Source organism: Oryzias latipes, chromosome 11 (genome assembly GCF_002234675.1).
Source record: "Oryzias latipes chromosome 11, ASM223467v1".
Taxonomy (NCBI): domain Eukaryota; kingdom Metazoa; phylum Chordata; class Actinopteri; order Beloniformes; family Adrianichthyidae; genus Oryzias; species Oryzias latipes.
Genome location: NC_019869.2, coordinates 11,605,811 through 11,619,135, shown reverse-complemented (window position 1 = coordinate 11,619,135; position 13,325 = coordinate 11,605,811). Strand labels below are relative to the sequence as shown.

The following is a 13,325-nucleotide window of genomic DNA, read 5'->3' as shown; positions in this document are numbered from 1 at the left end:
TACAATTCTAAACCCTTTTGGGATATCATCTTTTTCTTTTTTTGTGACAGATTTCAAAATACAACACAAAGTTGTGGTATGCATGTATACACAAATCTTCAACAAAAAACTAAAACCACCATATAAAAAGGTTAAACAGGCATTATCTTGTCTGTAATCTAAATATTTCAGATGGTTTGCTCTACAAAACAATTGAATTGACCCTACTGGCTACCGTACTCCTCCAGAGGATCTTAGACCGTGCTGGAATAAAACAAAAGCCTTCATCAGAAGATGAAAAAAAATGTCTTTTTCAAGGCAGTCAGCAAATAAAGTTATTAAGTTAAGTTATTAGTCCAAAATACTTATCCATCGAGTTTTCATTCATTTCTATTCTCAAATTTCTTTTTTTCATAAAATATGTTGGAAAATTAGCCAGTATTAAATTCAACAAAGCCAATAAAATAAGTAATGTAAATTATTTCCCCCCAATTTTGCTAAACTCAAGTTTAAGTAATATTTGTGATTCTTTCAGAAAACATCTGAAGTTTGGGGTGATTTTTTTTATTTTTTTGCACACAGTACTTGTTTATTATATTATTCATTGTTTATTGACCATAATAAAAATCCTGCAAAATAAAACATTTCTGCATGAGATAAAATGATAAAATAATTGAATAGACAAAAAAAGAGTACTTTTTTCCTGCTAATTCTGCTAAATAAAGGTAGAAAATGGAAATTGTGGGGGAAAAGGAGCAACTGTTGTGACTGACCTGTAGGACTTTGCCCTGAGGACTTTCATCGAACAACAAAGCCTGCTGGTAGGTAGGGTCCAGTGTTTTCTTCACTACTTTGGTTTTCTTCTTGGCCAAACATACTCCGTTCTCCAACACATACACCTTTACATAGGTTGCTTTAATAAAAAAATAAAAAAAAGGTATATTTTTGTCGATGTGACCTTAGCAGAAGCTTACAGTTGTAGGAAGGGTACCTGGTATGTTTCTGGTGCCCGGTTTTGGGGTGAGTCCTCTGGCCTGACTGACTTCCACCTCCAGCTGCCCTCCTCGGTCAACCATGGCGACATGAACGTCCCCTGAAGATAAAAAAGCCGAAACCATGAACGGTCCTGCAGGTGGGGGCTACAGATGCAGTTGTGAACATGGAACAGCAGAGGGCCACGTGGAGCTGCAGGACTGTCTGAAGCAGCTGGGTTGGTGGAGCGCATTGCTGCTCTAGTTTTTTCATAACAGCGACCTTTACATAAAAGATTTACGCCACATACAAGAATAGTTTCATCCGTTCTGAGTTAATGAGATACAGTGAGGTATTTTTAGACGAGAATGTACAAAAGCACCAAGATTTAAATGTGATAAGATGTGCTTCTTTGCGTTTCCAAGTAAATTGATGGAATTGCATAAAACATACTTTATTTAAGGAAAAGTCACTATAAGATGGATCTCGTGCTGTGTTCACAGCGGGCGTGTGATGTGCTAAAGGCGCATTCTGGAACTTCTGCAGTGCATTCTGGGCTTCGTCTTCTTCTTCTACTGTTTTCTAGTGCATGTGCCAACAGTTGGAAGATGCTTGGTGTGAAATGTGGAAGCGGTGTAAATCCGGTGAATCCTTCTCCAGGCTTTTTCTGTCACAGCTCTATTCCGAGACATGAAAGACTCATGGAATTCCGGAACCAAACCGCAATGATTAATTTTCTCATTCATGATAACTTTTCAAACAGTTGGCTCATCATTCATACATCACTACCAAGTCTGAATCCCTGATTGGTCAAACTTTACTCTGGTTTAATTTGCTAGTTTTACACAGGGCCTGAAAAGAGTCGTAGAAACTTGCGTAGTGATGCGTTTCGTTGGAAGTGGTCGCTGTTGCCGAGGGTGATATGATGGTAGCTTTACAGTAAACGTTGCTCATGCTGCCAGCTTACCCATAGAGGGGGTAGCTAGTGTCTGCCTGCCGACAATCTGAGCAGGGCCGAGTCCATCCAGGAAATCACTAAACTGGCTCTCAGGGCCCAGGCGTGTGGTAGGGAAGACAAAACTGAGGAGGAATTATCATCATTAGGAACAGATTTATGCTACATGTGGATGGATGTTGGGGAATCTGGCCAGGTACGCACGTTCCATCTGAGCTGTTTGAGTTGGTGCTGCCATCAGTGGAGTCCTTGCTGCCCTGCCGCGTCACCCGGTTCCTCATCTCCACGGCGATGCCGGTCTCTGTACTCCTTCGGATGGTGCTGCGGAGTTTCTTTGTTCCACCATCTTAAGAAAAAAAAAAAAAACAGAGGTGACTTCTTTAAGAGCCCTTAGTAATGACATCAGGATAATCCAGTAGGTGTAAGTAAAGAGTCTGGTAGTCAGATGATGCTCAGTAAGCCACTTGTGGACCTGAGCTTGAAACACAGGACTTCTGAAATGATCCTCTTGTTCTCAACTGTCCTTCTGACATCACAAGCACGTGTGAGTATGATGTACACCAAATCTCCAAACTTCCAACATTTTATTTGAAGCGATCTTCCCTCCGCTCACAGCTTGTTTGGCAGGCGTTGTGAGCAGCAAGTGATAAGCGTTTAAGTGGACTCCAGCATCAAATTGTGAAGCAGAAACCTAAACAAACTGGCTGCAGGATTAGCAACGTGGGTGGTAGGGGTAGAAGGAAAGTGAAGACGCTAAGTGAAAGGACGAGAGGGTTGTTGGAGGACAGTATTTAAGCTTTACAACTCTGCTGATGCAAGGAGAAAGGAACTTTGGAGCAGCTGATTCAGAAGAAGCTTACAGAACATCATCCAGTGTAATGCCTCTGTGAATGATCATGCTGAAACAGTAGCGGGACATAGCCAGAGGTATTCTAGATGCAACAAGGATATGGCTCAGTTTCATTAGAAACTCTTAATAAAGCATGCTCCATTATCTATCAGCTACAAGATCTGCAGAGCCACAGAGATGCCAGCAGGAATTGGAATAGAATGCATGCTGATAACTGGAGTTTTTTGTTATTGACACTTGTACAACACATGTGCATTTTTCCTTTTCTCTATTTTTAATAAAAGACCAACGTTGTATAAATATATCCTGTAAAAAGATGGACGTTTTTTGTTAGATATAAAATAATAACTTTTTCTAAGCTACGAAACAAATGTGTTATTCCTGTCGATTTTTTGATCCAACAATCAACAGAAATAGTGAAAAGCTGCACAGCAGAACAATGAATTAGTAAATGGATGAAATGAAAGCACAGGTAGATAAAAAAAACATATAATAACGGAGGACAACAAAAGAAAAGCAACTTCAAAGTTCAAATCCTTGGACCTCTTACAGGAAGGAAAATTTCATCTAACCTTTAATCTTTTTCGCTGTTTTCAAACTTTTACTATTTTTTTCACTAAAATGGTCTACATCAAAATAATGAGCGTTGTTTAAAAAAAAACACACACACACACACATACACACAAAAAATAATGAGAATTTGGCCTGCCAAAGTTTCCACAGGTTTAAAGCTTACAGTGTCTGGTTCTAAGCATTCTGGGTAAGAGGTCACAGCTCAGTGACACGGGAAGAGGATGAAGCAGCTCTGAGGGGTCATGTCAGTAAAGCTTGCATTAGACTCCAGAAAGTCCGTCTTATTTGAACTTCTGATTTTGATTTGATTTGCTGATTTTCATGCATTAAAAAGGTTCACTTACTCAGAATTTCCAGTGCATCTGTACAGTCTAACTGTGGCTGCAGCACACTCTGCTCAAAGACCCTAACGCTGCAATGGAGTCCTCACAGACTTTTAACAAGCTGCAGTCCAATGTTGCCGGGTAAGAACACGCCCAGCTCCAGCCTCTCCACTTTGTTAGGCTAGAGCAGTTTCATTAAGCATCCTCGCCATGCCTCTTTCGTTGTCCTGACAACCGTGGATAACCTGCATCATCCCCATCACTATGGAGACCAGCAAACGCAAACAAAGCCTCTGGACGAGCCTTCGGGGAGTTTTCGGTGATGAAGGAGGTGGCTTTGAATAAGCGATGAAGAATGACAGAGAAAGTGAGGACAGGAGTCAAGGAGGGAAGGGAGAAAATGAGAATAATGGGGTCTCATGGGTGTTTAGGATGAGGAGAGGAGTGCAGCCGTCTGATGTGTTCTATTTATAATCCTGCAGTCAGGAATATTTCACACACTCGTTTACATATGCGTGTGTCTTTGTAGCGTGACACTAAGACAAATACATGCACTCCTGTTCCCTAAACAATCCTCGGATCTGGACCAGGATAATGCCACCTGAGACAACTGGTGGCCTGACAGTCTCCTCCCCAGTAGTTTCAGATTCATCCACAGAGCTAAATTATCAGCGGTCCCAACTGTGAGCTGCAGAGGCCACTCCAACCATCGGAAGAACATGCTCCTCACACATGAGGAAACCACCATGGTGAATCTGCAGATCATCCGTGCCAGAGGGTTCACGCTCACTCCAATGCAAAATGACAGAGGAACTGTCTATTGAACTTCAACGGCACACTTGTTAATCTTTTGTCTGCCGGCCTCTCCTCGCTCATCAAAACAGCCCCCCTGCTGTGGTGGGAAACAGTGATCTCTTCCTTCCTATTTAATCCCCTCCTCCTCCTCCTCATCTGCGCTCTCCCTCCATCCGTTTCCATGGCAATGCCTTCTGCATTGCACCAAGAGCCCCGGCTGCTACGTTCACTCATAAAGTCTTTTTCCATCATTCTGGGTCTTTTTTTTTCTTATTGTCCTCTACACATATCATAATTTTCAAATGAATCTTTTATTTTTTTTCCTGTTTCTATTATTCTGCCAACTGGCACCTATTTTTTACCCCACAGATTATTTCGAAAGCCGCTCTGTTTTTCCTTTTTTTATTGATTATTTTTTTTATTTCATTGCTGTTAATCCAGCACTATTATACTACTATAATGCATTTACTAACACCCAATTACTAAGTATTTCGTGTTTTTTGTGTGTAAATTCTATATATAGAACATTGTTTCATTTAAAACAAATACACAGATCCACAGAAGTAATCAAAGATTTATGTCCTTTGAGGAGTAAAAATACAAGGTGAGGCAGAAAAGGCATTTTCTGATTCCTTATGACAGTGTTTTTCAACCTTTTTTGAGCCACGGCACACTTTAACCTAGACAAAAATCCCGCGGCACACCGGCATCCAAAAATTAAAAAAAAGGAGAAACTAATCGTCTCTACTGATCTTCAGCCCCTCCACAATCTCACAGGCATTTTTGTGACAATTGTGGCAGAAAAAGCTGGAAGTTGCAGCTGTTTTTTCTAAAAGATGTAATAAAAGTTAAGTTAGAAGATTTAAAAACAGTTTGATGTGTGTTCGTTGTGGTTTCAAGACATTTAACAGGGAAGACTCATTGTGCGCTGAGACGCTGTCACTTTAACCCAATGCATCATGGGAGATGTAGTGCAAACAGCCGCTGAACACAGACAAACTAGCGTCTCTGAGCTTCATAGTTCACTTGTTCCACGGTCTGACACCAGATTCTGTGGAAAGCTACACCGCTAAAGACGAGCTTTAGCTGGTATTTTTGTTGGAACTGAGAGACTTTATGAGCAGAATCGTAACAAGGACGTGAAGACTTTAACCACTTCTGATTGGTCAGACTGATAACGTGTGATTAAGCCTCCAAGAATGATTGGTGGAGACAGTTAAAGGGGTGGGACTTTTCAGTAAACAGTTGTAGCTGCAGCTAAATCGCACTACCATCATTCTTATCAAAGTGTCTTTAGTAGAATCAAATAAACACAAAGAACCAATAATTTCATGATCTTTTATATTCCTAACTACTCAGTGTTTTATCAGGGCCTGTTTGGATGAACACAGAGCTGATATCCTGGAGATGGTAAATGTTTTTAGATCAGTTAATAAGGGCGATTTCCCACGGCACACTTGACCATCTCCCACGGCACACTAGTGAGCCGCGGCACACTGGTTGAAAAACACTGCCTTATGAGACGTTGAGCTATTAAAGTTTCCTTAGATTGTTACAATTGATGAGTAATTTTCTGGAAACATACTTGTGAATGTGCACAAATGAGCGCAAAAGTTTCCTTTTAGTCTGAGAAAAATAAGCCAAGCAAGTCACATGATTAAAAGTCACAGGATAACAACAAGTTGTAAAGCAAAAAAAAAAGAGGAGGGAAAGGGAAAGGGAAAGAAAGTGTTGGAGATGGAAAGAATTAATAGCTTCAGTGGTGAGAATTAATTGCAGAGAGAGAATAAAGATAAGTGGGATCAAAAAAAAGGCCAACAATGCAGAAAAGAGCCACACAGAGTGTCTGAACACAAACTCAGACATGGCTTCAGTGTGTGTTTGTGTGTGTGCATGAGCCCTGCAGATCATTAAAGCTGCTCTGACATTTGGAGGGAGCACTGATGAAGCCTCTCATTATGTGCTGTAATATAGAATGCTGTTTTTAGACTCCCTGGCTGCTGCAACATGCCGACTGGATGCATCGGTGACGGCAACGATCCACCATGCATAGCAACAGTAACCAAGGACGGGTGTTGGAGATGAAAGATCTGTTGTGGTATCTTTACCGCTGGACCCCAGCTAAATTTGGACCACAGAGAGATTCTAAGGTAGAAATCCAAGTAAGACTTGAGATGGAACAGTCTAAATTTGTGCTCCGGGAATATAACATGCAGAGTTTCTGCCCCGGTATGAGGAAGACACTTGGCTGGTTGATGCTAATCTAAATGTATACATTTTATTGTACATTTATTAAGCTTTACTAAGAACACTGGGGAAAAAATTAAAAAGAAAAAAGACCCACACCAACAAAAATTTTGTTTTTGGTGTTTTTTAATCTGCTCTTGTAGAATTTATTCAGATAATATTAAAGAAAATGAAGCTAAAAATTGTATTTCTGAGCCATTTTGAATTCAAATAGTTGTGAATTAGAAGCAGATGGAGCTGGTAGCTGTGATGCTGATGCATCAGCTTGCAGACAAATAGATCCATGAACGTCTTTGTTTTCCTCGTCTGAGCTGGAATCTGGATCAAAACTGTACAGATGGATAGCTCCAACATTGCTCACCATTTTTGTTGCACCGCTAATGTTAGGTTGGGGTTGTGAGGGGCTGTAAGGTTGCGGGAGAACTCTCAGTTATGGGTCACAGGAAGGGGGAGGGGGTGCTGGGCTGCACTGTCTCAACAGTCTTGCCGACAGTTTAGAGGTAATTTTCTGATGAACTCCTGCCGCTATGCAGGTCCTAGAAAACAACACATGTTGTTTGATTTTCATCATCATTTCTGAATTCTAGATGATTTTTCCACCCAGTCCCCCGCCCGCACCGATACTTGTCATGGGCTAGCCCTCAATTAGCCTCTTGGTCTCAGGGGTTTATTCCACAATCTATTGTCGGAGCTTATCTCACAAGGCGTCGTCGGCCCAGAGTCTAACCGCCAAAGACTTTGGTCTTATTTCATGCACATCTTTTTGTTTTGCTAATAACTCAAACTTCCTAAAATCTCTCCCTGTTGAATTGATACTGACAACATAAAAGGGAGTCATTGATTGTTCCCTCTTAGGACACGCTTCGGAAAAGATTTCTAGAAACTCCTTATAAACACCACGATGTCAGTCAATGACTCAATAAGCCACCTTGGCTCCTGTCTAACGACGGTTAACTACAAAGAGATGAAGAATAATCCAATTCCCATTCAGTCCTTTTGATTTTCTCAGACTGCTGTCTGAAAGGGAGAAAGTGCCAATCGGAAAAACAAACATCTTCAGATGAGATGGAATTTTGTGTGTTTTTAACAAAATTATCAGTTGCATCTCAGGAAGTTTAAATAGGTTATGAAGAGAGTATAGGGAACATCTGTGGTTTGCATTTTCTAAATCTCTTTGAACTGTCTTGTTTTTAAATCGACTCAAGACACATTTTTCTGCTGGAATGAAATATTCATATTTCCTGCTGACTGACTGTGTTTGCAGTTACTGTGCAAGCGACGCTTTCAGGTCAAGAAAACTCTCCAAACAAACAAGTGTGGCTGACTGCACCCTGAGAGATTTTTGTCGTTTCCTGCAGAGAAACAGCAGCCGTGAAACAGTATAATCAATCAAATTAGTTTGGGAGGAAGTGAGCGTGTGCAGGTTGATGTTTTGGAGCTAATTCTGCGGCAGCACACGTGTAGATGTGTCGAGTTGTTGCTGAGTGCACCTGTTGTGTTGCGCTCTGGCTCAGCTGGCAGGGTTTGGTGCAAGCTCTCACACGCTGTGCAATTACACAAAATGGACCAGAATAGTTTTATTATATAGATGGTGTTTTGACCTGATCCCAGGCGGGAAAATACAACAATGCACTAAAGTAAAAGCAGAATTTTCCTGGACGACCGCAGGGGGCAGAAAAAAAAACAGGGGTTGCAAGGTGGGGTAGTAAATGGTAAATGGTATATATTTATACAGCGCTTTTCTACCTTCTTTGAAGGTCCAAAGTGCTTTACAGTAACAGACCCTTTCACACACACACACATTCACACAGCAGCGCCTCTGCCAAACACTGGCGCCAACTTTCCACCAAAGGCAAGGTGGGGTTCTGTGTCTTGCCCAAGGACACTTCGACACATGGGCGGGCAAGGTGGGAATCGAGCCTGCAATCTTCCAATCAGAGGTCAACCGCCCTACCTCTGCACCAGAGGCTCAAATCCCAGGTCCCACCTTTCTGGATGGAGTTTGTATGTTCTTCCTGTGCATTTGTTGGTTTTCTCTGCCTCCAGATTTCTTCATCTTTATCAATAATGATATTGTTATTTACTCAAAAATTGGGGGCAAAGCTTTTTGCCAGAAGGGCAGCTGCCCCCCTTTGCCAGCCCCCTTAACTCCGCCCCTGCTCATTGCACAATAGGGCGTTTGCAATTTTATAGAGCTGTCCGAATCTACAATTCCAAAATCCAGAACCCTAGAAATTTCCCAGAAGTCTCTGCGAAGAAGTAATGTGCATTCATGTTCACCAAATCGGCAAATATGGACTCAAAATAGACCACCATTCATTGTGTTTGAATGATTCTTCATGTGAAACAGATGTATTTAAATTTATTGTTTTTATAAATCCTCCAAGTTTTCATCTTCAGAACACATTCATACACAGTCTTTGTCAAATGTTCATGTCTGTTAGATTTTCCCTACGGGAAATCAGTGGCATCATATCAGCCGTTTAAATAAGAAAAAAAGTAGAGAGCATGGTATCCAAATTGCTTGTAAAATGTTGGGCACTGGATAGTCCTGTGCTAGTTCTTAGTGGTTGGAGAGTAGGGAGAAAAACAGAAGTCCAGTCCCATGTTTACTTTTAAAAAAAACTCTTCTGGTAGATGTGAATCCAAGGAAAATAATTGTTTTTGGTCAACTACATCAAGAGAGGCGGTTAAAGTAAAACCCTGTTACAGTAGTGTGATCATTACAAGTACGCTCTGCTTGGTGTCCAGACTGCGGCAGGTCTCAGCTTCTATCCCCTCTCAGCAGAGCACAGCAGAAGAGCAGGAGGCTTGTAAACTCACTATCAGGGATACTTCACACTTCCATGATACCCCACATGGACTGTGTGTGATGCGAATCACTGCTGGTGTGTTAGGAGATGCAGCACTTATGATCATAAGACAAACTTTGGGATAAATAAATAAAAATATTCAGGAGCTGCAACGAATTGGTAATTTGATAGTCGACTAATTTATTATTCATTTTTGAGGTAAAAAATAACAAAAGTGAAGCAATTTAGGACAAACAGAAAGTGCGGTAACTCAGCATAAAACAGTGGTGAATGGTGTATACTGATACAGCCCTTTACTGACACCAAAGGGCCATACAGTCCCATTCACCCATGAACACATTCACACCCTGCTGCCGAACACTGGCGCCAGCCTAGAACCACCAGGAGCAACGTTGAGTTCAGTGTCTTGTCCAAGCACAACCCTTGTGCTATCTTAGATGACCCCACCCTTACATTGACGTGTTCTCCCTACCATGACAAAGGTGGATAAAGGTGGAAAGATTTCATGTAATCCATGGACACCAGGGAAGATCACAAATCATTGAAGAAAAAAGGTTCAGAGCACTGTCTAGTGGGTCTAGATGACCCAACTCCCAATGGTAAAGTGCCTAGGATAGCACAAGGGTTACCACAAGGCGGGGGGGCAAGGCGGGAATGGAAATTCCCATCATTTGTTCGGAGGTTGACCAGTCTATCTCTGCACAACGGTCACAGATTTAAAGAGACAAGGATATGTCATTTTGGTGACGCACGGTGACAAAAAATAATAATGTTCAATTTTACTGGTAAAAAATAAAAAAGGCCATTAAGACTGTTGCCATGACAAAGTTTAGTGTTTTAGTCCAGTATTGTTTTTTTAATCTGTAGCTGCTAGTATTTTCAACTCCACCTAAAAATGCTTGTGGTTTTGTTTTTCTGTTTGTTCATTTTTTTGAAAAGGTGACTCCCCTCTCAGATCATCTGATCACTGGAAGCCTTTCAGAACGCTTCGGCCAGCAATTTCAACCAGGTTTCCACTTTTAACCGTGTTTCTAGAATAAGAGCTGGAAGTAGGACATGAATGAGTCACGTTGTAAATATTCCAAGATCTAAAAATGTGAGTTCTCTTTTTAGTCCTCTGCAGAAAGACGTTGATTGGAGGAATGTCTTACTACTGAACAGCATGCAGGCCATTTTTGAACTATAGTGTTGTTTTTAGTGACTTTTATGTGTCTAAAAGAAACCAAGACAATCATTTTGAAAAGAATTCTTACAGCAGTAAGATATTTTAGTTCAACAAACAAACCCCGATAAGAAGGAGAAACAGGAACATTTCAGCAAAACATAATAGTGGCTTTATAGCGTCTGCATAACATCAACCTTCGAAAGAACATGATGTTTAGAACTCAAGTGTGTGACTAAAATTTATTTAAATTTTTTGGTATTTTAATGAACCTGCAGAAAAATAAAATTTAAGTGCCTGTGCTGCACAGTTACTTTTAAAAAAAGAAGACACTAAAAACAAAAAAAACACCCACTATAACTACAGGTGGCAAGCAGTCTATTTAAAGACTCACTCTGGTGAAATTTTTGTTTTTAGTGTTTTTAACATCTTCTAGATCAAAACTGTGCAGCTGGATAACTCCAATATTGTTTGTTGTACCTGTAATGTTACGTTGAGCAATTTGGGGGCTGTAAAACTGGGGGGGGGGGGCACATAAACATATTCATGATGGGAAATGGGGTCAGACCTGCTCTGTGCCAACAGTCCAGCCAACAGAGGTGAATTTCTAATGAACTCCTGCTGCCCTGCAGAAACTATGTCCACAGCAACACAGGTTTTATTTGCTTTTGGCTAAAACACTATAATCATAAAAGTCCACTGGGAACACTTTTACAAAAGATCAAAAAAAGATCAGTGAATATGAATAGAAAAAACTGGAAAGAAAAGTTAAACCTGGGATTCTTTCCTTCCCTGCTTTAAAATTTGTACAAAGAAAAATTTTGTTTATTAATTTTAGGACACTTTCGATCTATTTTCAAAGCGTTCCCAGTGGTCTTTTTGTTGCGATCGCGCTGTTTCTAGCCAAAATTTAAAAAAAAACGTGTTGTTTTCTTGGATATAGATTCTGTAGAGCAGTAGGAATTCACTAGAAATTGTGAGCAGGACTGCTGAGGCAACCCCGCCCCATTTCCCCCTGCTGTTGCTTAGAGCTCGGACTTCACAAGTAAGCTCTTTTCCAAACAGCATTTGTTTGTCTGCTTCTGATTAACAACAATTTCAATAAAGAAATACTCAGAAATGCTTGATTTTCTTAATATCTTCCATCATCTGACAAATGCCAAAAGAGCACGTTAAAAACACCAAAAACACAATTTTCATCAGTGTAGATCTTTACCGTTACAGAGGCATGACATATGATTTATGGATTAGTTCAGTGGTCCCCAACCCCCGGGACGCGGACCGGTACCGGTCCGTTGTTCATATGGTACCGGGCCGCACAGAAAAAATAAAATAACTTACATGACTTCAGTTTTATTTATTTCGGAATCTGAAAGATGTTTTATTTTGAAAAATTGCCAGATTCTCTGTTACATCTGTCTATGTTACTCTTGACGCAGGGCAATTCGCTCGTCTCAGTCACATGATAGGATACCGCTAAAATAAAACCCAGGAACTAGCAAAATTAATAAAAAAGCAAACATCTTTGGAAAGTTTCTTTGCCAAGTGGAAAAGGCCCAGCCAGGAGACAGAAGAGGAGCCTTCTACTTCCAAAAACAGAAAGCTACATTCAATAGACAGTATCAGGAGTCCTACTTAAAATACGGATTTATCCCAACGGGAGATTCCCTCCAACCATTCAGCATTGTGGTGAGTTGGATTTTCCATGCACTTATTTTGAAGGCATGTTTAAATGTTATAATAATAGCGACCAGAGAGTGTTGCGGGCAGAGAGGACGTTGCTCATGTCATAATTCGTGTTTATTGTTATGTTTAGAAAATACCACTGTTTTCATGCAAGTCATATTATTTTGTTGCACTGTAGTGTCGGTCACGTGCACGTTTGGTCTGATGTTGGAGTTCCACAGGCTGCAGAGGTTACTGTTGGAGCTGGCATCACAGGGAATTATGGGAATCAATCCCCTTTGCCTGCTTTGGTCAAAATAGGGTTGAGCACGGGTGTTTCTTTTTGCCTACTGGTCCTTTCATCTGGCAGTTATGTTGTTTCACCCTTAGTTATTTCTTCCTGTTTACTTCTTTTTAGCACCATGAGTGTGAGAAGGGAAGAGGATCATGACACCTGTGCGATGTACAGTGTTTAGCGTGTCAAAATAAAACTGCAGAGTACTTCTTATCACGTGTCTCTGCCTTTATTGCAGCGTTGCTGCAGCGTGTGTCCGCCACATATAACATACCGGTACATGAGAATCTTGCCAGACATCAAACCGGTCCGTGGTGCAATAAAGGTTGGGGACCGCTGGATTAGCTGACTACTAACTTGTCATTTTAACATAGCGTCATTTAGAATTACACAAACAAAAACCTGGCCAGCTCAAACCAAAACTAAAAACAGTATAGAGTCAGTCATGTATCCTCCGTCAGGAGCTAAAGGGGGTTCACTGCAAAAATATTTGTCTGATAAAAGTCGGGGGAGGAGAGTGGACGTTGGTGGTCTCAGATCAAAGTTGAAATCAGTTTAATAAGCAAACTCTATTCCTTTGCTTCTGCTCTGTGTCTCTGGTGTGCTTCCAGTGTCAGCTTCAGCCCAGCAGGAGTAAACATGTGGACGGGTGATTTAAATAAGGAACGTTTACAAGTGTTGTTTTCGAGGCTGAGA

At 40.9% G+C, this 13,325-nt stretch overlaps 1 protein-coding gene across 1 annotated transcript in view; it reads right to left on the bottom strand.

Moving 5' to 3' along the window:
- The window catches only part of LOC101174515 (regulating synaptic membrane exocytosis protein 3), a 41,107-nt gene that overhangs the window by 1,461 nt on the left and 26,321 nt on the right, over positions 1 to 13,325 (bottom strand). Inside the window, exons 3-6 of the mRNA XM_004074021.4 lie at positions 2,111 to 2,252; positions 1,919 to 2,031; positions 971 to 1,072; positions 753 to 892 (exon numbers count right to left, since the gene is read on the bottom strand). Of these exons, the coding sequence (XP_004074069.1) occupies positions 753 to 892; positions 971 to 1,072; positions 1,919 to 2,031; positions 2,111 to 2,252 (497 nt within the window). The remainder of the gene's footprint in view (positions 1 to 752; positions 893 to 970; positions 1,073 to 1,918; positions 2,032 to 2,110; positions 2,253 to 13,325) is intronic.